This window comes from Calliopsis andreniformis, chromosome 5 (genome assembly GCF_051401765.1).
Source record: "Calliopsis andreniformis isolate RMS-2024a chromosome 5, iyCalAndr_principal, whole genome shotgun sequence".
NCBI lineage: Eukaryota > Metazoa > Arthropoda > Insecta > Hymenoptera > Andrenidae > Calliopsis > Calliopsis andreniformis.
Window position 1 is genome coordinate 2,385,719 of NC_135066.1, and position 27,910 is coordinate 2,413,628.

The 27,910-nt window shown below is 46.8% G+C and overlaps 1 protein-coding gene across 1 annotated transcript in view; it reads left to right on the top strand.

Moving 5' to 3' along the window:
- The window catches only part of LOC143179379 (homeobox protein Nkx-2.4), a 29,636-nt gene extending 2,063 nt beyond the window's left edge, over window positions 1–27,573 (top strand). The window contains exons 2-4 of the mRNA XM_076378583.1: window positions 2,406–2,710; window positions 19,417–19,503; window positions 27,223–27,573. Of these exons, the coding sequence (XP_076234698.1) occupies window positions 2,406–2,710; window positions 19,417–19,503; window positions 27,223–27,573 (743 nt within the window). The remainder of the gene's footprint in view (window positions 1–2,405; window positions 2,711–19,416; window positions 19,504–27,222) is intronic.
- The last annotated feature ends 337 nt before the right edge of the window (window positions 27,574–27,910 follow it).

Below are 27,910 nucleotides of genomic sequence, written 5' to 3' on the forward strand. Positions count from 1 at the left end.
TCATCGCCAAAGACGTCGATAATGTAGCTCAGGATCCCCGTCGAAGCAGGAGGCTTCAGTAAAGATTGTCAGGCAACAAAGCTCGCGTCCTTCGAACTTGTGTCAACAGACTCGTTCGTCTCCTTGGATTTCTGTCTCCCGCACGCGCCACTACGCTCACCGACGGGGACGTATCGATCCCCCGTCCCCGAAATGCGTGGCTACTGGACACTACGGGAGATTTTAGTTAAACAAATAAGCCTGGACGACCCTTGGCGCGGCTTAACTCGAAGCGTATTCAACGCTGACCGAGTGCGTTCCCCCAAATTCAATTTCTGTGAGTTTCCTCTTGAAGAATCTCCTCTTGGAGGCGATAGATGGACTGTCGAATTGGAAATTTTCAATTTTATCCACTGATACAGAATGGAACACAGAAATTCAGTGACGATGAATCGATAGTTTATCTTCAGGCTCGCGTTCCATTGGTTCTTTCCATCTGACTAAAAGACAGAGGGGAAGATGAGGAAGACACTTCAGCTTGACCCTCTCCAGTCGATGGATGATGAATAGAGCACAAAAGTTTGTCTATCACTCGCGATACCGCATAATTATCGGGTCGATAGGTGTATTCAGGGTCTTTGGAGTTCTTCCTAATGGGAGACTCAACGCTGGTGGCCAAGTGGATGGTTCTAAATGTCAGTTTACTTAATGAGACCCCTACACGCGAGGTGGACGCTTCGGTTTTGGATCCTCCCTCGTGGAAGTTACAGGGAGATGCTGGAGCCAGCCTTCGACAGCCTTCTTTGTCCTGGTTCAGCGCTGATGTGTCTCACTATAGCGAGGAAGATGGTCAAGAAGTTGGTTGTTCATTGTATTACCAATGCTCCTAGGTAGCTTTAATCCCAAAAGGCTATAGCGTATAAATAAACTATACTTACATAGTGTATTATCACTCTAGCATAAATTCATTTCTCATAGTCACTCTAGAGTAGACTAAATCCATTTTCATTAAGCTAAAGAGACTCCTAAGTAATCACTGCTTATAAATTATACTTACATTATGAATTATCAAATACTCCTATACTGTAGGAATGCAGTTAGGTAGCTGCAGCAATACTTACAGTGAGGTTACATCTACATGTCGTCCTTCTTGCGGTTTATTCCTGTGACTGTTCAATCTCACCCATTTTCACCTCCGATTCTAGTCTCAATGAAATTCAGCAGGAGGAAAAGATTCTTATCAGTCTTTCGCAGGCGCGTAAACAAATTCGTTAGTGTTTGCTCCTAGAGTCTCGAGTGGTGTGTCTTTCTCGCCCCCGGGACTCGACTGACAGGTCGAAGTACGTTCTCACAGGCATAATAATAATTCGGGACTTCATCGTCGGACCTCCCGTGCTCGATGACGTAGCACTTGGCGCGGCTAAATCGCTCCTTTTGTCTGGGCCCGACGTGGTCGTTCTTGACAGCCCCTCGCCAACTGACAAGGGATGGACTGCTCGTCGGGGTTTCAGTAGCTCGAATTCAGACACTCCGTACTTCTCCTTCTTCCCTCTCTTTCGCTTGGTCACTGTCCATGCCTCTCCTCAGGATCGCGTCACCATTCCACTTTTCTTCATCGTTGCTCCTCACGCGCCCTTTCCCCTTCAGGGATCTCCTATGGATTCTTCACGATAAATTATTTTAAATATTTTGCTGGGTGGTACTTGGACATGTTCTTCGCGCAAGGTAGGGGAAAGGTCTTGTACTGTTGCTGAGGAATGCGGATGTTGAAGTGCTGGAGACGTAGGAACGATGAGAGTGGAGAATAGGTTGAGGTATGTGGCTGATGTTTCAGGGGTAAATTGGTCGCCTTTTTTTGAGAGAAGGTTCTGCCGTGGCGATGACTATGAGGTGCTTGTTAAGAAGATTAAGGGGAAGACAGGAAGAAGGAATGATAGTGGAGGTGTTAAGGATCTTAATTCTAGAGAATAAGAGTGATGGTATAAATCAGTCTCCTGGGATTTGTTTCGCAGAATTTCGCGAACCTCTTCAAATCTTTGAGAACCGAATCTTTTAAGCCCCGAGAGAAACTTTTTTCCACCATCTCTCGATAGTAACACAAAATACACATAGCATACTACGCAATAGAGCCGAATGCAAATCTCTTCGACTATAACAACATAATTGAACATGGAAGAAAAACACGACAGAAGATTCACCTGCTATTAAACTTTCATGAAATGCTAATACAGTTAGCGCAGCGTAAAAAACACTTGAATCGAACCGAAACGGAGGGGAAACATTTTTATTATTTCTTCAAGGTAGTCTTCAGCGCCACGTTAATTTAAAAAGGCCAAGGGAACAAATTCCAGACGGTAGAATAGCAAAGCTTTGCGTCTATTTGATCCTAAGAACACTATTCCTAATTTCTGCAATATGTTTTGCAGTTACGCGGCTGATGGGCGCCGCGGCGGCGGGCGCCGGGACCAATATGGCCGGGTGCTCGGTGGGCCAGTCGATGGGCGACGTAACCAAGTCCTCGGGCATGGGTATGGGCGTCGGCGTAGGCGTCGGTGTCGGCATGGGCGTCGGCACGATGCAATTCCCCCACCTCCCCGCGAGACGAAAGCGTCGCGTCCTGTTCACCCAGCAGCAGGTTCACGAGCTCGAAAGGCGGTTCAAGCAGCAAAAATACCTGAGCGCGCCTGAACGGGAACACCTAGCCTCCCTTATAAACCTTACGCCCACGCAGGTAAGTGTAAAATCTGATTTTTTATTCTACAGCGTCCTCTAATGCGATACGATTCGATACAATGACTTCTGCAAAAATTATTCGAAGCTGGAGTGTGCAATTCATCAAGAATAATAAAAAGGGAAAAATGTTTGTAAAAATGGCGACTTGTTAAATCTAAATAGTCGATTTTACTCTGAGAACCGATACAATCTTTTTGCAATAGGAATGTTAATTTTCTGACCACTGTTTAGGCATTCATCAATCTTAACAATTCCAAAGGAACCCAAATAAACTGTTTGCAATCTTAATTTGAGTTCCTCCTCGGTTTCCAGACTCGGCTTCTGGAGGAAATTTTTCTAGATTTTCCCAGTCTCTAGATGGAATCAGTATCGAAAGATAGAAAATTTCCAATCACTTAGCAACAACTGTAATCCCTCGATTTCGCTTCGATCAGCCGGAATCGGTTCAGCAGCTTCCTCCAGAGGAACACGATACTCGAGAAGATGTACACACACAGGCAGGCGTGCACACTCGAGCTCTCGGTGCACACGTCGACGTGCATGACGAGGATTAATTGCTGAGAGGAGATTAATTGCAGCGAGCAGGTGGTGGGTGTACGCGTGTGTGTATCTACGTCTCTCGGCCAATCGGATCGATCGACTCTCAGGGGCGTTGGTTGCTTCGGTGTTGTTAACCGGAAACGTCGAGGCTGCTGTTGAAGGGATGGCTCAATTAGCGCTAACTTTGATAAAGATTTAGAATTAGTCTCACGTAGACTCGAGTTCCTTTCGAGAATATTATTTACAATAATTTAGAATGAAAGATGTTAAGGAATAGGCATTCCACTGTCAGAAATGAACTTTCACGATCTTCAAGATTTCAGTAATCCTAGATCATCAGTTAATTTTATCTCTTGTGTAACTTCAAGGTTTCCTTTGAAGCCATCGTTACCTGTTCGTGCCACTAATTCAGTAGCTGTGCAATTCGACACGTTCATCGAAAGATCTAGCTTGAAAAGTGTTAAGCAAATCGTGAAAGGATCGATGCCCACCGCGTCGAGGATAGTCCTCGAGAGCTGGTGTTTGTTCGAGACACGGGAGATGGAATTCGACCAGGTAGAAGCGAAGGCTTCGAATCGTCAGTCATTCTGGCTGAACGACATGTAAATATTGTCTTAAGAACCCGAAATTTTTCTCTCTTCACGGCACTCAATCGGCAATGATTAACCACGAAGGACGTAACTGCGTTTCGTGGAAGCAAATTGGCTTTGCCGCGGGCAAATAGAAAGGAAATCAGAATGCAGACGAAGGAGAAAAAAATCGTAATAAATTGTTCGCTACAGCATCACTTCGTTTCAATAATCAGCCGAACATCTTCCAGCATTAAATCACGTTCGATTTACCTAATTTACTGTTATACGTCCAGTCTCTCTAGTGTCGATTGTGGCGCTCGATGCGTTCAATCAAGCCGATTTTTCTCGCTCGTTTCCCCTGGTAGGCGTACTCTGGTTCATTTGCTCGATTCGTTTCGGCGGTGGCCATTTAAAACGGTCGGGCCAGAATCAGATTTTAACGAGCAATCTTCATTGGGCAGACAGGTCTGCCAGGCTCGGTGCGGCAGTCTGGTAACAATAAATAATTGTTGCGCAGCTCATTGGTTGCATCCTGGTCGCTGGTCCCCTCGTCGTTCAGTCTGACGCTCCGTCTACCGCGCGTCTCTCCGTTCAATCCGCTCCTCGTTGCATCTGGTGCACGCACAATTCCCTAAGCGATGCAAATGCGTCGCTCGAATGAATTTTCTATCGTTGAGCGTTGCGGTGGGTCACGAGGATGAAAGATTTTTCATGAATTTATATTATAGCAAGATATCGCGTTGGAAATTTTTGAATATTGCGAAATTCTGTATTTCTTTTGGGATGTGCTGTAGTGGCCAATAAAACTGCGAAGTAGGTACTTGCTTAAAATTATTTGTTGGATACGAATGGAAATATAAAGCCTGTCTGCTTTGGGACTTACTCTATTGACTGTTGTGTCTGACCTGGTTAGCGAGCGTCGGTAGTAGAATAAGTCCTAAGTCAGACATATGTACTTCACACGCATTTTAGACCTTTTCTGGAAATTAATAACCCTGAAACAAAGTCTCAAACTCATTTTCGTCCTATTTTGGCGTGCAAAATCGACCATTTTTCTTATCTTCCACTAGTCAGGAACTAATAAATGCAATACCAAGTCCTCTGTGACATCAAAATTCTGTGGCCATAAGGCAAAACCTAAATCAACCTCCACCTCTCCCAAAGCCCGAGTCGCACGAGCCCACTCCACTCAGCACGAGCACCCAAAAATTACAGCGTCGAAGCCCGAAATCTGAACGACTTATCTCAATGCCAAGAACCCAATACTTAAGGATCCATCATGAATCCTGAGCACCCGCGAGCCGAGTCCCCCCAAAGTATCCCCGTCGATCAAGCAATCTCTCGAAAGAGATCGCCCAGGCCTCGAACAGGAGCAGTTGAAAGCGGCAAGCGGTTGCTCCCTAAACCGGAAGTCGTCGAGGCTCCCTAGTCCTCCGCGAAGCGACTTCTCCGTTCGGAAGTCCGCGAAGGGGGCTGATTGCAATCAGCCGCGGATTTTCGCGTGGCTCGGCCAACTGGGGCGGCGTCGGCACATAAGTTTCGATAACGAGTTTCAGCCTCGATGGCACTCGGATCTCGCTCGAGCCGTGAATGCTGGCCATGAAGGCCAGCGACGGAAGCGGGACGCGGAAAGAGCTGCTCGAAGGAGAGAAAGGGGGCCAGAGGCAGAGAGAGCGACCGAGAGTTGATCGTTCTATATACGCGTGCACACAGACGCACATGCACAGACGGAGACACGCACGCGTCGCGGGGGGAGGGACTCTTGAACTTCTGGGGACAAATAGAGACCAAACGAGCTCCCAGTTACGACTCGAGCGTCCGCGTGTGTGCGCGCGAGCGCGAGCACCGCCACCCTGCGGTACCATCCACTTACGGCCACTCGAAGTCGTGCTCTGTAGGTAGCCGCGATGGCGGGGAGACTAACGAATCATTATGTGAGAGCCTCTGCGAATCTTACGTGCCCTCGCCCGGGAACCCGATATTCCGCGAGGAAAAGGTCGGAGGAAGTGGAGCATGATGGAGGAAGCTGGAGAGAGGGAAAGAATAATCGTTCCTCCGCGGGCTCGCGGTGCTCGCTCGCGATTGGTAATTACCGTTTATTTGGCCGCGCTCTTTGGGACTTTTCTCTATTGTTCTCCCCATTGTTTGGACGTAGTGGGCTTGGAGGGCGCTTCTAAAATGGCTGTTCGACGCTTCGACCTCGCACGGTCGTTACGCGACATTGAGGATGGAACCCTTCGAGCTCTGAGTAGGTTTCACTCGCGGGGTTTCTTTGGAATTTAGATTTCAGTTTTTCTACCGTATTTCTGACTCAAATAACCACTTGTGCGATACATGTTTTTGTGGGTACAAGCCCAAGCGTTGTTTACTACCTGCTTCAGGGCTGTATCTGATATGACCACATCTACTTTTCCTAGGCCCTGCAGAACTTGCTAATTTTCTGCTGCATAGCGCTGTTCTAGGCTTCGAGAGAACTAGTACCATTCCTGAGCCATTTCCAGGTGTTTGACTTTCCACCGAAACACTCATTGCCAAAGTCCCGAAGAACTTAAACCTCTGCTGTTTCTACAAAAGTCACTGTATTCTGGGAACCAGTATACTATATACAATACCTGTGTCTACTTCATCTCAGAGTCTTCTCCGTGTAACATTCATTACTCTCACTTAAACCAGTATAAATACCCAAGTAAAAACCATATCCTCTCAAGAATTGCTCGTTTCGTCCCGAATTGCGTGGATCTGTCCCTCGAACGCCCCTCGAGGCGTACATAATTTTCAATAAAACGAGCCCCGAGGGCTCCCATTTACGTAAATCCATGAAAATATCGAGTGAACCGGCGTCGCGATCGGGAGAGATCCATTAAGCGGGGCGAGGAGGGGGGAGAGTCAGATTTTCATTGCGGGAAAAGGCTGTTGCGAATTCGACGGTCCTCGAGGAAGATTCCTCAGGAGCGTGGTTGATCGCGATCGAGAATCGATACCGAATTAACGAGCCGAACGACGTAACGAACGAACGAAGATGCACGCCGATCCGAGGGGGTGGGCTCTTCGAGACACTCGAGCCTCGAGTTCGACGCGAGCACGCTTTCGAGGGCCTGTAAAAGGATCGAGAGAGACTTGGAAACAAGGGAGAGGGGAGAGGCCGAGGGAAAAAAAAAGAATTTTTCGCCTATCGTTTGCCCGATCGACGGGGGCGAAGTGCCGCGTCGACCGTTTCCGGCGATCGTCACGCAAAATCGACCCCGTTTCGGGGTAACGAGGCCTCTCGAGCGCTGATTTTCTTTATACTTGTCGAGATCCACGATGGATACGCAATTTGTCGAGCCACGGCGAAAATATCGCAGATGGAGGCTTGATCATCCGTAACTGTTTCGTAATTCTGTGACGAGGGGTTGAAAATTCGGTCTACTTTTGGGGTGAAATTATTATCTGTAAATGTGCAAATGATCGACTTAGGAGTGGTGTATCTTGAAGAATAGCTCTTGGGGCAAGGTCTAAAAATTGCAAATTATTTTAAATTTTTAGTTGTGAGATAGTCTGTCAAAAAAGCTGAGCTTATTTTTTGCATGTTGTCAGATTTTTTTGAGAGCTTGGTTTGAGAAGAGATTCACGTCCTGTCGATCATGCTTCCGAGAAATCGTGGAAGCGTCACGCCTGTTTGCACGGAATTGACCTTCCACAGTATTCTTCGGGGCTCCCTTTTCGAAGAGGGTAGATTCGGTGGTAGGCAAACCCATTATTACGATTATCCCCCGTAGCTGAATCGCGGGACTCGCGTTCTAAGTTGACGCGTTTCTTTCACCATCCCCTTCTTCCTTCCACCCTCTTCGTTTCTTTTGACAGACGCATTTTTCCGGGAGGGAATCTGGTCTGTTTAAAAATCTTGTTTGTCGACGTATATTTCCCTTTTTCAATATTAATTGCAACTCTCAAGAGCGATCATAGATTTTTTATTTGATAAATAAGCATAACATACTCAACAAACTTATAATTCCTTTTTTAGAACACTTGCAATACATATTTCAATATTCTTTCCGCGTAAATTGAATTTGAACGCTGGTAAAACACTGTGCCTACTACGCGTGCGTACAACAGCTCCTGCGCGATGGGCTACTGCGCAGCTTAGAGGGTACATCGACCATAACAAACTATCACAAAATTCTTAAATGTCGATCAGCTTTCATTTCAAAGAAAAGCAGAATAAAATACCTAAAACTACAATCTATTGTAATATAAAGATTCTTAATACTAAAAGCCTTTTCAAAGCAAGGAAAGGAGGAAATAAAAATCCAAATTCTAATTGAAGCAAGTCAGAGTGGAATCACAATCTCCTGCATCTCGTCTGAAAGGAAAGGAATACGAAAAGGCAGCATTTGCCAGGCTGAATAAAGCGAATCAACGTCGACTCGTCGTGCATAATTAATCGACCGCCACGTGGACGGTTTAAACGGGCGATTCGGAACTCGAAATTGATCGCAACAATTTAATCGCGGGAAACGACGACGGCTGGCTCTCGTAAATTATGCCCGTCGGTGAGTTACAACGAGCTTTTTCAAGCTCGTTAAAAAACCGCGAAAGACCGGTAGCGGCGTGCGCGTGGCAAAGACCGAAACAGAGAGAGATTAATTAGAAGGAAGGAAAAGCGTGGCGAGAAAAAGGAGGAGAAAGAGAGAAAGCGAGAGAGAGAGAGAGAGAGAGTGAGAGAGATAGAGAGAGAGAGAGAGTGAAAAAAAACGTATCAAGGGGAATTTAGACAGGCTGGCTCCGCGGCGGCAGAGGAAAAAAAGGGAGACATTAATTAAAGTGCAAACGCGCGGCGAGTCTGATCAAAAAAACGTTAAATAATTAATAGAAGGTTGAAGTTCGGCCGAGAGATCGCGATTAATGAAAAATCAGCCGAGTGGGGAATTCGCGGGGGATGGAGAGGGTGGACTCCGCGTTACACGAGCCAGAAGAAACAAGTGAGATTCCATTGTTCTTCTGGAACAATGACGATTGACGTATTGTTGGAGCCAGTTGGATTGTCCGATCCTTCCGATTCGTCTTTTCAGGCTGTCAAACGTAGTCGCGATAGGCATAGCTTTTTGGCTCTTTCAACAGCGAGGGACCATAGCTTGGGAGTTCAATTTCTGAGACTTAGCTCTCTGTCTGCAACCTCGATTGTTTACGACCCAGGCCATTTTTTAAAGGTAACATACAGCAATAAAAACTATTGGATGTTGTTCTAAAAATTTGGAATAGTATTCAAGGATTTTTGAGGATTTTTTAAAATACAAAAACATAAGAAATCAGCATGAAAATATTCAGAAGGACGTTAAATAATAACTAGCCGATTGTATCGTAAAATATCGCTGGAAAATTATACAAGGGATGGATAAAATCCCTTAAACATCCGAGTATTCTGCAAACAGTATTAAAGGCTCCTACCGACGAGCAAATTTGTAGCAAGCTTTACTTCTCCACCCCTTTGGACGAGCATATAGAATCATTCAATATTAACCCCGGTCTATGGATAAAGTGTGGAATGTTTATGCAAGTTATTCGAAAGATGTATACATTCTGCCTGGGTATCGTGTAATGCAGAACAATGTTTGCTAAGTGGGTGCTGTTAAAATTGCCCTCTCCTAAATATTAGGCCACCCCATAAATAATACCGTCTCTTGTGTTACATTTTAATTACAAAAGTTAAGAATTCTTCGAAGAAGAGCCTCAAAAACGATAAATACTGGACAGAGCTGTGACTAAAAATATCAGAGAAAGAAAAAATAATATTCTACAATAAACTATTTAGCTTCTACTCACCAAGTACACATACACTTTCTCTTAAATCGCGAAGCAGCAGACTTCCTCTTAAATTTCAAGCAGCGATCAGCTCTTAACACTGATAGCGTCGAAGTCCAGCCGGAAAAGGATGTCTTTCGAGTGAATGCCTTCAGAGGGGTTGCTGGCGATGTTCGATGGCCATCCTTGATACCGATACCGATCGGGTATTTGAAATTTCGACGGGAGGAGAAGGGGTGAGAGTGGCGCAGAGGGAGCAAGAGAGAGAGGAGAGACAGAGAGACAGAGAGAGAGAGAGAGGAGGCGGACCAGAGGGAGTGTAATTTGCCTCTAATGCGGCACTCGACGAAGCAGCTGGCTTTCCTCTTCTCCATTCGCCAGTCGGCCGCAACCGGTAACAGTAGCGATAATAATAACAATACCGGTAACAATGCCAGGAGTGGCCAGCCATTGTAACAATGGGGAGACTGCACTTGGAGTAACAATGCGAGCGCAAAATGGAGGGACGCATCTGTGTGTCCCGTGCCAAAGAGACACGAGGTAGGGGGATGATGTGTCGGAGGGGGAGAGAGGCAGGGATCGCCCCACAGATCGGAGAGACGCGCGTGGAAAAGTGTCACCCGTGAAATTTCCTGGTTGGAACCATTCTGAGGTCCATGTTTTTTTTTTAACCCTCCAACCCCTTATACTGAGGGTGAGATTATGCTTCTGTACTTATAGTATAAATTGGTGGCGAGATAAAATGAAACTATTAAAACTGAATGCAACATGCTGACTTGTTTTCTCGCTGAAATAGAAATTGCATCGATATCTAATTGCATAACTATGCAGGTACAGTTTGCTCAGAAATATGGTGGATAAATTGAGATATCGAGTAAGTAGAAGTGCATCACCCTGTATAAAAAGACAGCGACACGCTAATTTTGACGTATTGACTACAAGACTTCTACCACGTGACCGACTTCGCCAGTACCTCAAAATCAGTGCGATGCACTTTTTTCTCCGTGATGCGAGTGGACGATTCCCCATTCCCCCCAGTCGTTTCAGTTTGTTGGTAGCGAGACAACATCTCGTAATCCTATAGCAGAGGATTTCTGTTTTGGAAATCAGCAAATCACCCTCTAGTAGAGGATGACGATTCCCGTGGCCAGTTTCATTGAAATCGTCCGCGATTGTCTCGCAGGATTCGCGGTGGCACGGGCGCGCGTGAAATTCCTCGGGTGTCGAAATGCGTGCGGTTAATTGGACGTCGTGGAACGCGTGCGCGTATCTCTCGAGTGCACTCACCGGCTCCCTCGCATAATAACGCACGCATGAATATGTCGTCGGCTTTTGCGGCCTCTGCTCCGCGCCCCGCCGTACACGGCAGTGTGTGGCCGTCGTAATTGCATTCCTCTCTTCTTTTTTCCTCGACTTTGCGCGCCCTAGGCCACCGGTGCCTACAGGTCACTGCAAAAGTCATCGAACCGCCCACCTCTACGGGGGTTCTTTGTAATCGGCGTCGCACCAGCGCAGGATAGGGGCGTCCACCTGCTAGCTGGGTGAATAGTTCAAAAATAAGGGAGTTTCAAGTGTGAAAAATTGGATTCTGAAATTTCAAACCTGAGTAGCGGATTTTGAAGTCAGAAAGTCTGGAAGTGTGATTCTAGACTCTGAAGTCTGTAAACCCAAAGTCTGAAATATTGTATTCTAGGGTTTCAGGATTGAAGAATGAATTCTGAAGTCTGAAAGCTTGAAAGCTTTGCAGAACTTAAAACGCTAAGGTCGAACAATGTCTGAAATGTTGTTGAGTAATTGGCTCACGCAGGGAAGATGTCGGAGCATAAAGTATTCCCTCTAAACACAGAGAGGCGATCCCGCCTCTGGGTTTGAAAAAATAATCGTTAACAATCGTCCCGACGGTGAGACGAAATGAAGAAGCGATACAAAAAGCGTGTCTCATGAGTTTTTCACTATGTTTGCGTCAATTATCGCGACGAAGAGGCAGCTTACGAGTGTATTGTAAATACACTCGAACATGCCCCGGCTGGCAGCCGCGTAATACGCCACCAATTTCTTTTTATGCTTCGCCCTGTAGGACGCGTAGGAGGCGTTCTTTGTGATATCCCTGCTGCACTTTCGGAACAGTCTCGCGAGGGTGCATACATTTCAACCGCAAACATCCACGGGTTCCCCCCTATTGGATCATCCTGGCTGCCAGTGAAACGACGAAAAAATTAGACGAGAAGTGCGATCAACGAGCACGAAGAGAGGTTGAGGATCAGACTCTTTTCGCAGTCCTCCAAATATTTCACGTCTCTTGAAATACTTCCAAACATATTTTTCTAAAAAGAAGATCGACACTATACCAAAGAATATCGCATTTTTATGGTTTCTAATCTCAGAGTCTACAGGGATTAATAGATGTAGAGGAGACTCATCGAAAGAGAGCATAAACGAATACTTGCTATTTTTAACAGTAAAGTAATATTATAGAAAAACTTAGAGAGAAGGCAAAAATAATTCACAGATATGTCTACGCAAAACTTAGCATTTTCTGGAGTAGGTACCTGTGCTCAGAAAACGAGCTTTCACCCTCGCAATTGCTCTGAGACAAGAGGCAGAGTGGAAATTAGTTGCGAAGCTCGTTGGGGAGAGAAACTGGAAAGTCATTTCTATTTGGTCGGGGCCGAAGACCCCAAGGTTTCCAGACATACCGGGACTGGTAATCGGTAAGTCATCCCCGACCGATGGTATTGAGTTAAAACAACAAAAGGGAGGGCGGGAATCGTGTTTGCCCACGGGCCACCACTCAGGAGGGTCAACACGGGACAATTAACAGCCCTAATCATAATTTGACGTTGGCTGATCCCTGAGTATTCGCAGGCTCATCATCGCGGTTCCCTGCGAACGGAACATCTGCGAGTGAACCAACTGTCTCGCAAATGTGATCCCTCTTTAACAACATAGCCCTGTCTTAATAGAAGTCTGTCACTTAAAATGAAGAAAATACGAGGTTGTATCCAGGCGACACAGCATCACAAATCAACGCAATAAACCGCTAATTCCCCCAGGAAAATCTCAGACAACCTGAAAAGAAAGAAACCATGAGCTTATATCGGGGCAACGCTGCACCACAAATCGAAGGGATAAAACAGCAATTTCCCCAGCAAAATCACAAACAAAACAGAAAAAAGTAGGAGTTCCCGCGCCCCTAGCGAGAACAATCGAGTCACCGCAAAGAAACGATTTGCGTAGGCAGAAGGGGCGTTCAGAAATCGGGCGGAACACCTCGAGTGGCAATCCCCGTCGATTACACGTCTTTCTTTCAAGCTGGCAGCGGTAGCCTGAGGCTGCCACAGGCCTTCCGCCGGATAATCCGTCGAAAGTTGGTGTCGGATGAAATTGCCCGAGGAAGCAGAATCGTACGCACGAGGGGTGGCGACGTGAGCCGACGGTGGTGGTTCCGCGTCAACCCTCGGTGTACGTACGGTAACGACGTTACCAGCTAACTCGATCAATCGTCCACTTTAACCAGCCTCCTCCCCCGCGCGCTCGCCGACAGGACGCGACGGGCTTCGAATCTGTCGAGCATAGGCTGAACAGGTACTCGATGGCTCCTCCCGGATGTTGCGTGTCCAAGGATTTTGATGGACTGCCTGTGGGATTTATCGCCGTTCGATACACTGATTAACGTCAGAGGAGACGAATGATCCACGTGGATGGGAGATATGCAGTGCTGCTCAGAAATATTCGAACGATTTCAAATTACAGATTTATTGGCAACAGCCGATATTTATTGCTTGGACTAACCATTAATTACTGCTAAAAATACAGTTACTGTAATTATTATATAATGGAAATAAAAAGGAAATGTAAAGAATATATATCAGTTACTACATGGAAACCTGTATTTTTCTCAGCATGACACTGTTCGAACACTTATGAGCGGTACTGTACAAATATTATGCATAAGTATTCGGACATTTGCATATTATTGCAAGTGTATTCAATATAGTTTAGGTGAAATTCTGTAATATACTTGATTTTGGGTAAAAAGCTTATCTGAGATGATTATTGTATGAGGTTTACGAATACTTATGAGAAGAATATTTGACATCAGTTACTACAGATAGATAAAAATGTATACTTCGTGTATTTGCAATGCTGTGAGTGCCTAAATACTTCTGCACGGTGATGTATAGCGTGAGTAACCCACGGTGATAGGGAGTGGTTTCGACCAGAGGATCCAAAAGGACCGCGGCATTTTTCAATTTTGGAGGACCGATATTTCGTTCCTGAAAAGGGATGGAGACCGCTTGCGAGCGTGTACATATGTCCCCGAAGGGTAGCTTTGGACTGGCTCAAAGGGAGGCTCTCTTTGAGTATTAGGAAGAGATAGGTGCATCAGTTTGGACGAATAATTTCTGGAAATCCGAATTTTTAAATATCGGTGGCAAATTGGAGGATCGAAGTGTCCCTTTTAGGACAGCATGCGTTTTTTGGTCGTGGGAGCAAAAAAGGGAGTTCATAAATTAATGAGAAGAGGGTTGGCCTCTGGTAAAGGCTGCTTTGGGCTCCTAACGAGCTTCCTATTTATTTGTAACGAAGGTAGTAATCGGAAAGTCAATATTGCTCTGCAAATTGCCGTGTCCTAGGGTTAAATCAGCCGTGAGAGCTCGTTTCCGCCAATTAGCCCGGAAGGAACGTGGCAACAGGTACAGTGGGCTTGCTGGGCCTGCTGGAAAGCAGAGGCCCATCTGGCCGATCCGCATGGACGCTCACGGTAGGCGTTTCATTTACCTGCCTGAACGAGAGTTAACCGCGAGTTAATCGGAAGTTAAAGCTAAGCCCCCCCTTCCACGGTGTTGAGTAAACTTCGGACGGACCCCCGCGGGCCCCGCTGCCTTTTTGCACGGGCCCGACGTGCCCAGGAGGGTAAACAGCCTCGCAACGTGTCTGCTCCGTACCTGAGCTTCTAAGCATTCCTTCGAGGGCTGAAGCTTCTTTTCAACGTTTCATGCTGGGAAGCCTTCAAGGACCAGTGTTTTAGAATCTACTGTAAAAGACTTATTTTTTTCGAGAAAGTTTTTTCTACACAGTCTGTTCTTAAAGGCTTGACTTTATACTGGGACAAGAGAGATGACGGAGATCAGAGGATTTCTGTGATCTCGGTTAAAAAATCTTGATTTCTGTGAGAATTCGTTTTTCTGTACAGAAGTTTGAGGTCCTTGGTCGTAGAGAAAGAATACGGTACTGTAGCTTGTAATTATGTAGAAGGTCAAGGTACCGTGTCCAAGGTGTTTCACTCAAGAAGCACTTGAATGTAAAAAGAACGCGCAGGAACGCTTAACAATCGCAAGGGTATAAAAGCCTATAGTGCTTGGGATCCATGTGCAATTTGTAAACTGAAAAATACATGCTAGCGCAAGTTGTAAGTTAAGATTGAAGTACACTCGAACAGAGGGCAGGAAAAATCTGCAAAAGTAACTGTTAAAAGACAATCTAGATATAAGTAGAAAAGGAACATTCCAAGACAGCCAAGAGTAATAATCCCAATATTCAAGTCTCGATAAATCTCTAATTCATACTGAAACTTATTTCTTCCTCTTCTCCCCAATGAATATCCCCTGAACATCAAAATTAGACAAACGCAGGAGTTCTGAGTCTCAAGCACAGGCTCGACAATATATGAAAGGGTCCAGCTACCAGGTCTCGTCATGAAAGTCCATCTCGCCTCATCGGAAATCGGTATTCGCCTCGAATTTCTTTCCTGCACCGCCTGGCGAGAGTACACACCAGTTATATCCCTATCTCGTTCAACTTTCTCTGTTTACACACCGCATCGTTGCGGGAGCGACGGACAAACGGACTGACGGACGGGGCCGTTCCCTTGAAATAACAATTCTCTCTCTGCCACGGTTCATCCCGTCTCTGTCCTCCTATCTTTCGCATTATGTGCTGCCTACCGGTGCAGGATCCGAGCCTCGTGGCGATCCAGGTATCGATACGTCCGCCAAGCGACTCCCTTTGTTCGATGAACGTCCTGCAGTCTGGGTTTACTATTCGATTCCAGTTATCATGGTTAACCCTCAGCTGGTGTTGGTTCATTCATCTAGAGAGTCGTTAGAGATACTCCTTTTAGGTGGAGTAATGGAGTAATGGAGTAATTCAATTGGGAATTGATAGAAGGGAGGAAGTATGGAAGTAGGATACGAGGCGGAAGAGGAAAATAATTCTTGAATTTCCTTCGTTAAACTAATGTGAATTTTACAGCAAAATTTAGGACTCCATTTTTGCTATTTTTTTTCGACGAATAAATAGGGCAATTGAAGCTACACACAGGTCCAAGAAATATGGTATAAATAATCACTTCTGGAATTTGACGAAGTAAAATATGGTATACCTATTCCTATTTGGGTATTAAATTGAAGTACATTTCATTTTCTACCTCTCTCAGAATTTTGACTTCTTGGAAATAGCTTCTTTGTGTAATAGGTGCATTTTAGAAGCTTCTACTGTGCAATGTTTCAAGTTTCTAGTATATTTCAGACACTGTAAGGTAAAAAGGGAAATAATCCTCTGAGAAATATCCAGTTCACCTTTCCACTGCACACAACTGGTAGCATGAAAAAGTCGTAAGGACGATAGACGGCTAAACGGGCCCACGAGGCGCGAAAGAGGAGGACGCAGGCTGTTTGTAGATCTCTCGAAGTCGCCGCGCGGCGCAGCCGAAACTCCTGCACTGGCTTCTCGACGAGTGGATTATCGGTGGAAAAGGAATTAACGAACAGGAGCGGCGAGAGAGTACTTCCCCCGTCTAGTGGCTCTTCGCGGCTTTTAGATAAGGTCTCTTCTCAGCCCTACGCATCGGCCGCGCCACAAAACATACGTGGAAAGTCGCTCGAAGGGCTCGCTGCCAATTCAATGCGCTTTTTCTTTGAGGAGAGGCTTTTTAAGCGTCGACGCGCCAATTGTCGCTCGTCGATCGGCTGCTAATTTGCGATCGCTGAGGCTCATTACAGAAACTTGAGGCAGCAAATTAGAGTGGCTGGAAGTACAAATACATGGATAATTAAACTCGGCAATTTTATACTCATCGGAAAACAACTTTCACTGAACAGTGCTGCTATTTAGTGTAACAGTAATTTTCTCAATTACTCAATTGTTCTCCTAAAATATTCTAGTATACTTTATTAAAACTCTTTGCTAGCCCGAATCACTAGTGTCTAAGAGCCTTTACAATTTTTTGCATTCTCAGAGTATTTGTGGCGCAGACAGAATGCTGGAGGATTGGTGTAAGACGAGGAGTCGCGATAGGTCGATTGGTATTCGAGGAGCACACGCGTGAGGCGGCGAACGCGAATGGGGAGAAAGAATTTTCGAGGGTGGCCGATCCCGCTAATATTCAAAGAATTAGACAGACGGTGGTAGGCACTCGAGACACGGTCTACTGCACCGGGGCCCCTTAAAGTGCTTTCGTTGCATTCTCGGCGTGCACAACTCCGACAATGGGGGTTACAGAGGGCTACAGGGGGATTGCAGCGGGTTACAGCCACTTGAGTAGGAGGTTACAGGCAAGCAACATATAGGTCGAGACCGAGGCGCCTTTGATTCGTGCGATAAAAATCGAGCTTAGGCGTACCTTTCACACATGCCTCTAATTTGACCTTTTGTCCTCGCCGTTCGGGGCCGCTCGATCTTTCCTTTGCCCCAGGCGAATCGCTCGCGAATAAAAAACTATTGAGGTTCTACGAGATCCTTCTACTGAATAAAAAAACCTCTGTGTAAACTGCAGTATTTTGATGCAGTTCTGTCGTTGATTGATAATACGTTATTCATGATTATTTTTTTTATAATGTAGGCTGTAGTAGTCAAACAGTTTTGTAGTAGAATAATGAAATGATTGGTGAATAAAGAAAATTTAGTGGTCAAGCAGTCTAGTAGTCAAGTAGTCAAACTACTTACTAATGTATTCATCGAGTAGTCAAACTGGCTAGTGGTGAAGCAGTCCAGAAATCTATTAATCCACTAGTCAGGAGATTATGTTGACCAAAAATCTACAAGCCTAGTAGTCAAAACGTAAAAAATCTAGTAGTCTATTTACCAAATGGTCTTGTACACCAAATAGTCTTGCATTCTAACAATGACTTGCTGAAGTAGTCAAAAAGTCAACCAGTCTAGCAGTCAAGTCCTTAAATCCTTAAGCAGTCTATTAGACGAATAGTCAGGTAGCCTAGCAGAAAAATTTCACCAGCAAACTACTACTCCCCCCTTTCTCAGATATTTAATTCCTGTCCCAGAGCAGTTCGCCAACTGGCACGATGCAAGTGCACTCCGAACTTCAGGGCAAAGTTCCCGCGAAATCGCTAAATGCATGACCACAGTTCGCTGGCACTTGAAGCGCGGCGACCTTAACACCAATATCCCGGTAAACACGCGTGTCAAGAATTAAATCAGCGGGCAGAACAGGGCCCATTGTCTTCGCCAGGGCGACAATGGCAGCGTGATCGGGGCGCGCCCCTGTGAACGGCGCATTATGCACGATAAGGATTATAACGCGCTCCTGTCATAAGCAGATGCCGATCCCGATCCCATCCGCACGCCTGGCTACCCTAATCGCGTTCAATTGCCGTAAAAGCGGTCTCGAGCGGTGCTTCACTGTTCCTCCGACGGAAACTCGCTGAACTGCCGCTGCCACCGCGATTTCCTTTTCACCAGGCTGCGGAAACGGGATTTTGCCAGCGAACTTCCGATCGCTCGGGAACGCTGCTGCTCCTTGAGGTAGAAGGCCCGATAATTCGACGATTGTGTCTAAAAGAACTGGCGATTGGTCTGATGGTTGGCTGTGTGGTTTGTGGCGTTGTCTGAACTTACGTAGAAGAATGGAAGATATGAACAGAAAGACCTTCTGTAGTTTTTGCTGAGGAAAATTGATGGCTGTTGGCAGCTTCAGCGTTATATCGAGGCGACCCTGCAGGAATGTTGTGTAGTAATTTTTTATTTATTAAAATTAGTGACAGGAGGGACGACAAGGGTTCTCTTCGTGGATAATTTGTGGACAAAAGTTCTATTGATTTTAATAAATTGGAAGAATTGATTTTGCTGAAATTGTCCTTCAGAAAAATAAATCGAAGAAACGTTGTCTCTATATTTATCTCTCTTTCCTCTAAGCCTCTGAATGAAAGAAAGATCGGTGAAAAATTAAGAAACACGGAAAATTGATTCACATTTGGTATGGTTGGCGAGGGCTGGAGTGTACGGGCGTTAAAATCCCTCTCGAAGCAATAACAGACTTATAACTGCGGATTATGGATTTAGGGGGCTCCATGGATAGTTCCAGGTTACTTAAAACGTATACGCGCGACAAAAGGCTTGCGCTCGCCCCTCTTGTAAAAATATTTGAGTTCCTACCTGACGACAGTTTGCGCAGCGAAAACGCGCCCTGGTCCATCTTTATTTAGACGAGAGGAGAATTTCGGCTCGGCAGTCGGTTCAATCTCAACCATCTGAAATTCTGTATTAATGAAATATTCAAGCTTCTCTTGGGCAACTTATACTACTTATCAATTTCCGATATACGCTCGAGCATTTCTAAATTGAATTTTGGAGTTTCGAGAATATTGGCGAGAAATGAAATTATTTCTAAAACTAGTACGAAATAACTGTTCTAACAAAGCTGGGTCTACCCTACATGTCATGTAACAAAGTTAGATGGAACAGAAAAGAGGGTAAACCCAGATTTAAAAAATTCTATCACTGTCAATAATTATAGTCCACCACTGTCTAAAATTACTGTGATTACTATATAATTTCTCTGTTCCTGTTCCAGGTGAAAATTTGGTTTCAAAATCACCGATACAAGCAGAAGAGGTTGGCGAAGGAGAAGGTGATGGCCGAGCAGAACGCTCAAAATCAGGTAACCGCATATTGAGACACTTAGAGAAATCGAAGGAGCACAGAGAAACGCGTGGGGGGCGAGGACCAGGGATTCGATTAAATTCCCTCGTGTTCGCTCTACTATGTAGTGACGGTAATACGTGTGTCCTCGATAGATCGGATTTCGCGAGGGATTTCGAAACGAGCGAGTCGTGTACGCGCACGCGAGCGGCCGAACGACGACAAAATATCGAGCGTTTCGAAATGAAATGCTTTTAAATGAAAAATGTTCCCCGTCGGGGGTAGGTGGAGGCTGGTACCATGCACGAATCCTCGCATCCACATCGTATTTCGTTTCGAGTGGGCCACTCGACCGGCTCAAAGCGATTCTGCATTCATTTCGTTATTTCATCCCAAATTTTTGAGGGATAACGTTCCGCGGTACAACGAAATCGTCTGTGTGTTAAACACGTAATTACGGACCCGTGTTTTCCGCGACTTTTCCTTTCATATTCTCCGCGATTTTTCAGCCTTTGACTGGCAACAGAATTCACCGTGCCATTCGTTAGCATAGATGACGAGACGACTGAAAAGTCAGGAGAAAAATATTCCCTCCTCGCATTCTTCTTCGAAGACGATCAATTCTGAATATTTTATGCTGGAATCCGCGATGAGGGAATTAATGTCGCGCCAGTGATGACTCTGAAGCCTGGGTAGGAACCTAATAGAGAAAATGACGGAGTCGAACTTCCTACCGTCGCCAGACTCTGATGCTCGATTTCTCAATTACAGGATATTTCTATTCCCTCCATAATTTCGCAAAAATATCCCTCGCGATTGAAAACTCATAGCCTCCGAGCTAGAGGTTGAAAATGAATTCATCGTTGAACAGAAATCGCGTCGAGTTTCTATCCCCGGAATAAGGGAGCCAGCCACACGTGGAAGCTCGCCGACGGGGATGCACCGAGGGAGACCCTCCCCCTTTTCCTCTTTTTCTTTTTCATCGATTCTAATAATGACACGCCAGATCCCCGAGATATCGTAATTGCGAGTCGGAAACGTGCCCTGTCTCGATCTCGTCGCACGCACTGGCGAATACGAATCGACTTCGACTCGTACTGCTCTGCTCCTCGAAGAATAACGTTGAAAAGAGAGACGTCAGAGACCGCCGATCGTCCCGATATACACAGAGATACCTCAGGCTCGTCCTCTGAATATATTACACGCTCGAGACGCGAGATATGCGGGATCACGGGTGCCCCAGCTATATAGCAGCGCATTAGCGGCAAATCGTTCGATTCGAGTTTCCAGCGGGGAATCAGCGAGCGTGGAGCCACTGAAAATCATTCTCATGTCAACATCCGCCGATTATTTGCTCTCTGTCTATTCTTCTGTCTCCCATCTTGTCGTAAGTTTCCTCTTTCGCCGCTGGAACGCGACGATTCTTCGAAACGTTTCCTCTAGAATCGATATTCCCAGGGCCGAACCACTTCGTTATCGCGTTCCTTTTTTTTCCCCCCTCCACCCTCACGTCAACCTTTTTGTTTCGCTCGGTTTTCCGATCGGTGGATATTTTTTGGAAAATACAGCAACGCCGAGCTCGACACTCGATTCAGATTCCGCGTTTCGGTTTAAGAGGATCTTTCGCGGGGACGTTTTTCTCGTGTCATCGAAATTCGATGAGAGCGTGAGCCAAGCCACTTTTCTGGGTGACTGATCCAAGTCATTCTTTGTTTTTCGGATATTTGTTTCCTCTAGCGACACGCAATTTTCGTTGCGGAGGAAAAATTCTGTTTGGGGAAAAGGATTGGGTTTATAGGCGTGTCTATATAGGATTGTCTCGTTGTAAGGTCATTGGTAACTTGAAATTATTCAATGAAGGACTAAAGTGGAGTCCCAAAAACATGCGTTTAATTCAAAAGCATGTAAATTCATCCTCGCTGTAAGTTCGTCATTTATCTGCGAGCGTATATCGAGACAACACTGTACTACGTTCGATGTAACCAAAAGGAGGTGCCATTTAAAAAAGTAGAGGTAGTATCTAAAACTTCGAAAGTCCTCCGCCTATAAAAAATAATTACTCTCATATGAAAGCCCTCTCCATACCTCACAGCTTTCATTCGATAAGTGTCTCCCTACCTGTAAAAATAAGGGAAATAGAATCCATAATGGCCACAGTTACTGCACCACCCTGTAGTGGCCTCCTTATTGAAAATCGCAATCAGGCGTTAAAAAGCTCAAAGGAAGCCCAATCCCTTTCCCATATAATATAACACGCCTAATTAACCAATACGATCCGAAACGTGTCTGGAGCCTCGAAGCATGCACAGCGTCTTGACAAAGTATTCGCTAAAAAGACGATATCGGGTTCGATCTTGTCCCCCAAATAGTCTCTACATTGTCGCCGCTCGGCGGCGGCTCGTAAACACCCATAGAACATTAATGGTGCTGAAAGTTATCCGGTGGCCCGATCTGTAAACCGTCCTCGCCCCTCGATTCGACCACGCCAGGACGAGCAGCCGCCCCATAATTTACTCGTTAGTTTTTCGTGGCCCCTGCTGGACTTCCATTCACTCTCTCTCCCTTCCTTTTCCCTCCGTCTCTGTCTCTCCCCGTCACCGCTGCTTCCTCCAGGGGAAGCTCCTGCGCTCCTTCTCTCCGTCGTTCTCCCGATGGGCTCCGCACGCAGGTCTCGATTTCAATTCGATGGCTTGTTTACCGTTCCTCCCCGTTTCGCGCCGCGCGCGCGGCAGTTTCGTTCCATTATCTCGATCTGCTCGGCGATACGTGTAATTGCGTGGTGGCCGGGGCTCGCGTACACGCAACGACGCGAAATAGGTAGCGTAGGCAGCGGGCGTGGCTGTTGTTACAGCATTGTTAAGCGACAGCGCACAATGGGACGCGCCCGTCCCGTGGACAGGTCCCGCGAATAGGGAATTTGGCTCAACTGAATTTCCAGAACGAACTTAATTTCAAGAGATTTCATGGACTGAATTCAATAACTCGTAAAAATTCCCTAGGATTATTCCCGCCATTTCGACGACTATTCAAAAAAGATGCTAGGAATACTTACAGTACATACTTCGAAACGACCTGGTAAATACATTTGGAGCAACCCCTAAGAATTGCTTAGGCTCTAGGATTCTTCCCGCCATCTCGACAAATTCCAAAAAAGGACACTAGAAAGGATACTAGACACTTCGAAACGATCTAGTAAATATGTTCGAAGCACTCTCCAAAGCTTCGAGATTCTCGACCACCCCCGATCTCTCGCGATTAACATTTAGCAGAATTAATCGTCTCGGCGAGCCGAAACGCTGAGCGACGAGGAGGCAGACGGCAGCGGCAACCTAGACGCCGTCGTCGACGTCGACGACGGGTTGGTAGCCGGGGCTCCGATTTTTTCCCTTTTTTTTCCCCCCTTTCTTTCGTTTTATTCCATTTCCTCCCCTCGCGGCGGTAAAAAATTTCAAGTGGCGGCGCGAGCGAGCGAGCTGGCGAGCGTACGCTCGACGAGGACGGCGCGAGGGGGCGGCGGGGGGAGGCAGAGCGGGCGAGAAGGAGAAAGAAGGAGGGAGAGGGACGAGGAGGGGGGAGGTATCCTGCAGGGGAGCGCGGAAACGGGTGCTCGAGGACCGGTCGCCATCTTGCCATGAGGTACAGTCATGCACAACACCTGGACGCGAATCGGGGTTACCAATACTACTATTGATATCGATTAACCCTCCCCTCGAGGCTGCAGCCTGTCGATCTTTCGACTCGCGAATTATAATCCCCCGGGCTGGAATCGAGATCGGGATAGCCGCGACATCTTCCTCTGTTTCGTCTAATATGGCGGAGGATGAGATTTCTATTCATGATAGAAGTCGGTGGTGGAGTGCATATTCATAAGTAATTATTCCAATCAAACATCCACTCACTCCGATAAAACTCGATGGAAGAAAAATGCTCGAGCCCTCCCACAACTCCAATATAATCTCCCAGAATCCATTACCTTAGTCAAATCAGTTCCTAATCGAAGTTAGAACTTCGAAATTCACCCCTTCGAGGAGGGAGCCTTTTCATCTTGTAAAGACACTCTGCAAGTGAAATTGAGAATTTGTATCATTGCTGAATTATTGAGAAATTATTAGAAAAAATTCTTCTAAGAAAATAGAAGTCCATAAATCATACGGAACCAATCCCTGAAGAATTAATGAACCCTCTGATGCAGCAGCCTCCCAGTACCGGAACTCCAACTCAATTTGAACGCAGGGTGGAAAATACTTGTCGGTAGGAAGCGACTCGGGTTCCCGCAATCAGAATGGCGGTGGAAAAACTCGCGTCCAGATTTACCCGGTTCTTCACGGGGCGCGAAAGCTGTTTGGCGGTTATCGAGAGACCGCCTAATGTAATTACACCCGCGGTAAAACATCGGTTATTAGATTTGAAAAAAGGGGAAGGAGGAAGGGAGAGGGGAGCACGACGAAGATGAAGAGAGAGAGTGAAGGAAAGAAAAAACCACTTCCCCGTTCACGGAGGCCCATTGAATTCCATTCGTCGCGGAAACGAGAGGTCCCGGCAGAAATCTTTTAATATCTCTTCTCTCTCGCGTTCTTTGTTCGGCCGAGGCTTCTGTAAAGAACCGAGACGCAGACCGTCAGGGAACACGGAGAGGCCGGGCCTCCTCTGTGCGCCACGGGGAGACCAGCTTTTAGTTAATTACATCAATTCCAAGCACGACGACGACGAGAGTAGGAGGACGGGGACGAGTGTTTTCCTAACGAGAGGTGCATTCGCGTGGAACTCGCGCGGCGCATTTAGATATCCCGATGCGGTCACAGTGAACGTCTCGACGACGTTTCGAGGACAGTTTTATTTCGCGGGCATCCCTCTGGACTCATTCCGTGTGCCTCACGCATCCGAGGATTTAAATGCCTCGATAGGAGAAGGAGGCCCAGAATGTTCACCGTCGAATTGTCGAAGTCTTTGGCGGGAGTCTGGTCCATTTGATGCTCGATAGAGGACGTTTGAGGTTTAGTGTTGCAGGAATTTATTATGAGATGGCCCTTGTGAGACACTTGCCATTAGACATACCTAATTTCGAATATCGGTATTACAAATTTAGTGGTCAGTAGGCTGGGGATCCTTATGCGTTTATAGAAATTTCAAATGTATAGGTGAAACAATATGAAACATAAAACAGATGTTATAATATTTGAACAGTGAACCAAATTTCTATTTAGCCACATAAAAAATTGCAGTCATCACTAATTGGTTATGAGAAAATTCATAAATCGATCTCCACCTCCACAAATTAATATCTATCATCCATGTCATAGAAAGTTCGCAGAAGAAACAATAAGAAAAAAAAATCCTCTCAATTCGAGGCTCGAAAAAAAAAAAAAAATTAATCATCGACAATTTCCACCCTTCGAAAGTCCAATCACAGCCGAGTCCTCGACCCGAATATCGTCTCGCGACGATATTCTCTTTCACCGGGGAAACCCGTAACGAGGGGGCGGTTGAACCGAGAGGGGGTTGGGGGGGCTGAGGCGGGGAAAGAGTCGGGTCGAACGCGTTTCCCGAGAATCCAATCACGGGCAACATTGAGCCCGATTATGATCAGTGGATAGCCGCCTCATAAACACCCCGTACTACTCGGTTCCTAAGCACGGCCAGCGTTTTCGCCGGAAATCGCTTAACGCGCGTTGAAGTGGCTAAAGTGGCGTGACGCGTGACGCGCGCGCCCCGGCCGTCACGCGTTTAGCGTAATCGTCACTTTGTCAGCGTGAAGTGCACGGCATGCCTGCACTTATGCTCGCGGCAGCGCGCGCACACGCACGATAAGGTCCGCTGGCGGCCACTCGAATCGAATCGCTTGGCCTCTACAATGCAACTGTCGGTCCCCTCTGTGCGTTCCTGGCCAGTCCAAAATGGGGGGGATTTCGTGGTTTTGAAATTGGGGTGAGTTTGGGAGACGAGGTTTCTTGGGGGGATGCCTGTTGGCTGGGAGAGTAGTTCTTGGACTGGTACCTGTGGGTCTTAATGATAGAATATCATGCGAGTCTCTATTAGTGGAATATTATATTAGCTTCTACAGGGTCTCAATTCTGCCCTGAGGAATCTGAAGCCTGTAGGTTCCCTTTTGTTTTTGTGGACAGTCAAAAATGGGAAGAATTCAATGGTTTCAAAATTGAGGGGTGATTCTAGGGAATCTAGGGGACGTCGTGGCGTTCTCTGATGAGATTCTTGACCTAGCCTTTCGGAGCCTTAACAGCAGAATCCTATCCTACTTAATCTCTCTTACCTACCATCACCTCCACATATCCTCAATCCTATGCCACATTACAGAACTCCATCTGAAGTCTGCCGGAAGTGAAGAAATATCTCTCCCAACAAATTTCCCTAAACACACACTTCCCCTGTCAGGAATAACCATCCTGCCCATCCACTCATCGCTGGAGCCTCCTTCTTCCCTAGATCCATAAGAAGCGCGATAAACGAGAAGTAGAATTGCAAGTATTCGAAGCTGAAAAATCTGTGGACGGGCATCGGCGGTCTCGCTAGCCTCGAACGACTAGGCGTTACGCTCGAGCGCGATTATATTATTAAAGCGTGGCTGCCGTGGCGATCGAAGAGGAATGTCGTGTACCGAATGTTGATACAGCTGAGTGGTCGTCCCGGCAGGTACTCGGTCGGCTTGCTTCGGCTTCTGTTTGGCATGCCGTGGGGTCCCGCTCGCCGTACTGAATCCCCGAGAGAAAGAGACACGCGCGGGAGAGAGACGAAGGGGGAGCAGCTCGATGCTTGACGCGGCACAGCAGAGCCTGGAACCTGGTCCACGGTAGCTGGTACTGTTTATTCGTAACGAGAGACGGAGAGAGAGATGCAGAGAGGAAGGGAGAGGGCCCGCGAGCCTCGAACCGAGCCGATCACGAGGTATCGCGCGGGCCTCGAGTACCTGTGCCCGACGGGGCCCACGTGTTTGCTCGGAACACAGAAGCCTCCGGGGCCTGAACCTCCGTCCCACGTTTTCTTCACGACCTCGTCCTCGGTACAGTCCCCTCGCGGACTCTCTGACGCTCCTTGCGTGTGCACACTAGAGGGCAGACTGAGACACGTCTGTCTTTTGGAGAGATGATGTCAGGTTGGAAGGAATTACTGATGCTGCGGGTAATTGGAGATTATAGAAGCTGAGGTGTTAGCTACTGAGAGGAGTGAAAATTGATGGCATAGAACTCTCCTTCCAGCTTGATATTATTATACATATGTCTGTCTATGATACTATTATTATGTACGTATGATATTATTACACACATATCTTTTACTACTGTAGTCTTTGGAATTGATTCTGGGATTGAGGAGAGACTGTTTCTGGCATATTTTTAATTATTCTAAATGAGACTGTGAAATGTAGCACTAGAGTGCAACTATACTGTAGTGTAATTACACTACAGGGTGACCAGTTTATCTGGAAACCCTCTGAGTGTTGGTAGCATTTATTGTAATTGCTGCCAACATTGATTACAGTAGTAAAGTATTACAACTATACTATGGTCACAGAACTCCAAGAGTGGTGGAAGACTTCCTGTCTACAAAAGACACTCCCAACTGAACACCAACTCTCCCAATCCCAAAAAAGTCAGATTAAAACCAAGAACCTAATTCGCAACTAAGTCACACCTAAACTCTCTGAAACACTCCCCAAAGGCTTTTCACCCGAAAAGTGAACCTAGAAATAGAAATGTACTCAAGAACGAAATCTGTTCTGTTACAGAACGCGAGCTCTCCCCGAAGAGTGGCAGTCCCCGTGCTGGTGAAGGACGGGAAGCCCTGCGGAAGCGGGAGTGGCGGCGGAAACGAGGGCAGCCGCGGTGGGCCGAGCGCCGCGCTGGCGAGTCCAGCGCCCCACATGACGGCGGCGTCGAGTCCCCATGGGTCCCATCACGCGGCCTCCTCCGTGACGAACCCCCATGGCTCGCATCCGTCCGTGGTCGGCGTGAGCCACGTGATGACGTCGAGCTTGCAGCACTGCTCGTACACGCGGGCAGGGGCGCAGCCGAGCATGCAGCAGCAGCAGCAGTGCGGCGGTTACCTGACGCCCTTCCAGAGTCGAGCCGCCTGGTAGTACATGCAGTCCGCGGCGGGGGCCACCCACTCCGTCGCGGGGCCAGTCACGGGGCCAGTCGCGGGCCCGACCGCCTGGTACCCCCTCGAGGACAGCCCCTAGAGAGAGACTCGCCTGGGCCCGACCCGGCTATGTGCGCTGACTGTGAACTCTGTCCCCGAGGTCCGCTCGAGGGACACAGCCTTGCTTGGCCTTGCTTGGGGACAGGTCCTTCGAGGAGAAGGCTCCTCCCTGAGGAGGCTGGACTTTTGGGAACGTGCTGGCTCGTAGGAGGGACGCAGAGGTGCTTGGTGGAGGTAGACTGAGGAAATGAGTGTTACACTGTGCGGAGATGAGA